The 2,500-nt window shown below is 44.3% G+C and overlaps 1 protein-coding gene across 1 annotated transcript in view; it reads right to left on the reverse strand.

The window, feature by feature from the left end:
- Positions 1-2,500, reverse strand: part of xdh (xanthine dehydrogenase) — a gene marked incomplete at both ends in the record, with an annotated part of 49,597 nt that overhangs the window by 32,035 nt on the left and 15,062 nt on the right. Inside the window, 2 exons of the mRNA XM_083633169.1 lie at positions 922-1,084; positions 2,195-2,379. Coding sequence (XP_083489295.1) covers positions 922-1,084; positions 2,195-2,379 — 348 coding nt within the window. The remainder of the gene's footprint in view (positions 1-921; positions 1,085-2,194; positions 2,380-2,500) is intronic.

The following is a 2,500-nucleotide window of genomic DNA, read 5'->3' on the forward strand; positions in this document are numbered from 1 at the left end:
GTATTGCGCAAATTGTATTCTTTATAGGTCTCACGGGCCACATAAAATGAGGTGCCGGGCCGGATTTGGCTCCCGGGCCTTGAGTTTGACACATGAGACATAGTGTAATAGTAATAACAACAGTAATAGCCAGTAATATAACATATTTTGCTGGTCCGAAGTACCTGAAAGTTTCACAGGTTACTTTTGGGTACCCACTACATCCATTTATGAAATAAAACAAAAATGGCCAAATTTGGAGATACAAGGTTTCCGCCCGACAGCGACGCTATGTAGCTGCCTATCTAGTCGTCACTCCATCACACACAGTAATGTTGCCTACACATTATTTTGTCTATGTCTATATATGTACTGTAGATGTGTTCATGTCGCAGGCGAAACCTCGCAAAAATCGACCATGATTCGGGGGGAAAAGTGTCGCCATTTCGCTCAGTGAAATTTCCAGGTGATATGCACAGTTGCATTGACTGGATATTTGTTCGAAAAATGTCATTGACGTGCAAATAAATTGCACAAATAAATCACTCTTGTGTGTAAGGGTCTTAAAGATAAGGTAGATGTGCAGCAGAAGAGTAAAGATGATGTAATAAATGGTAAAGGTAAGGGAGATGTGCAGCAGTAGGTTAAGGTAATGTAATGTTTTTCTTAAAGCTAATGTAGATGTACAGAAGTAGAGTGAAGGTAAAGTAAAAAGGTAAAAACAATGTAGATGTACAGAAGTAGAGTGAAGGTAAAGTAAAAAGGTAAAGCTAATGTAGATGTGCAGCTGCAGTAGTGTCAAGGTAAAGTAAAAAGGTAAAGCTAATGTAGATGTGCAGCTGCAGTAGTGTCAAGGTAATGTAAAAAGTTAAAAGCAATGTAGATGTACAGAAGTAGAGTAAAGGTAATGTCTAAAGGTACAGATAATGTAGATGTGCAGACCTCGGTGCGGAGCCTCTGCAGCACGGTCAGGTAGAACTTGTAGAATAGGCTGAGGGTCAGAGTTCGTCGGTACGTCACCATGCCGCCGGGGGCAGAGGGGTCAAGGGTCAGCTCCTCGGCCAATGAGGAGCAAGCGTCCTGCAGAAGCTCCTCCCCCCACCGCCTGAGTCAGAGGACAGCAAGTTACATCCTTCTATTCATACTCCTTTCCACCATCTCAGAGCTGGTTATAGGTGCAAACTACATGTACTTGCTTTCATATTTGACAGCCTAGGACAGACTCACAGGTTGGTTCATACTGTAAGAGGGCTTCAACAACTTGGGATGCCCAAAAAGGCTAAACCAGTAGTTTTCAAAGTGGGGTCTGGGGACTTGAGGGGGTCCAGGGGGTCCCCAACAAAAAGGGGAATCATGTATTTTCTCTGTAATTCCATCCATAAGTAACACAATGACAGACTGTTTTCAGCATGGGTTTCATTCACTTAATAAAACATCTAAAAGCAAAAATCTTATCAGATGGGGGACCCCGGGACAAATCCTTATCAGATGGGACTCTGTGGTCTAATTTGTGTCAGTGTAGACTACGGGGGTCCTTGACGTGAAGTTTGAGAACCACTGGGCTAAACGGCTTTCAAAATACTCTGCTGTCTTTGCTATCACCAGCCACTTTCACACAGAGATCGCGCAAAATATTGCCATTCAGAAGGCCTGCAACGCCGGCAGCCTTGCCACAGAAATTGTTTTCACACAGAGCCAAGTAGCCCCACCATATTTCTGGTGTGCTTTCAGGTTACATCCACCCCTCCCAGATTGAAATGAGGCGAGGGGAGGCATTTCCACCCAGTTCCTCCTAGTAGCCTAAAATGAATATTTTCATAGGTTAGTGTAGCCCAGGCTACTGTATGATGAACGAATTCATTCAACAACCAAACATCGCTGATGTACGCCAGCAGCTCTCAATGTGCAGCTGGTCGTTAACCCATAGATACCTGATGCAGCATTTGTGTGTATCCCTTTAAGACCGCGAACCGCGTCACGCGGTCTTAAAGGGATACACACACAAATGAGGGATATACACGCAAATGCTGCATCAGGTATCAATGGGTTAAGAACATCAAAGGACAAAAGACGAGTCTGATGGACGCCTAAATAAAACTTGTGGGTTCAGCGTAGGTTGAGCTTAGGTTGAGCGTTGTTTCGGCGTATAGTGTTAAGGCTAAGAGACGGTGTGTGTGTGTGTGTGTGTGTGTGTGTGTGTGTCTCTCTGTGTTACCTCCCCAGCAGTGTGTGAGCAGTCTTCTTAGCCAGCACAGTGGTAGCAGCCATCCCTCCATAGCTCAGCCTGAGCTGCTCCACCACATCCGTCCCGCCAGCAAAGGTCACACTCATCGCCGCGGTAACGATGCTGATGTCATCCTCGCGCCGCGGCGCCTGTTTGAAGGCTGACACATACTGACCCTGAGAGAGAGAGAGAGACCTATAATTAATGAGTAACAAAATGTCTCGTTTTTGCTTATTGCTTATATTATATTAATATTTTATTCTATTCTATCTTATTCTATTATATTTTATTCTTTTT

This window comes from Poromitra crassiceps (assembly GCF_964638095.1).
Source record: "Poromitra crassiceps genome assembly, chromosome: 3".
Lineage (NCBI taxonomy): Eukaryota > Metazoa > Chordata > Actinopteri > Beryciformes > Melamphaidae > Poromitra > Poromitra crassiceps.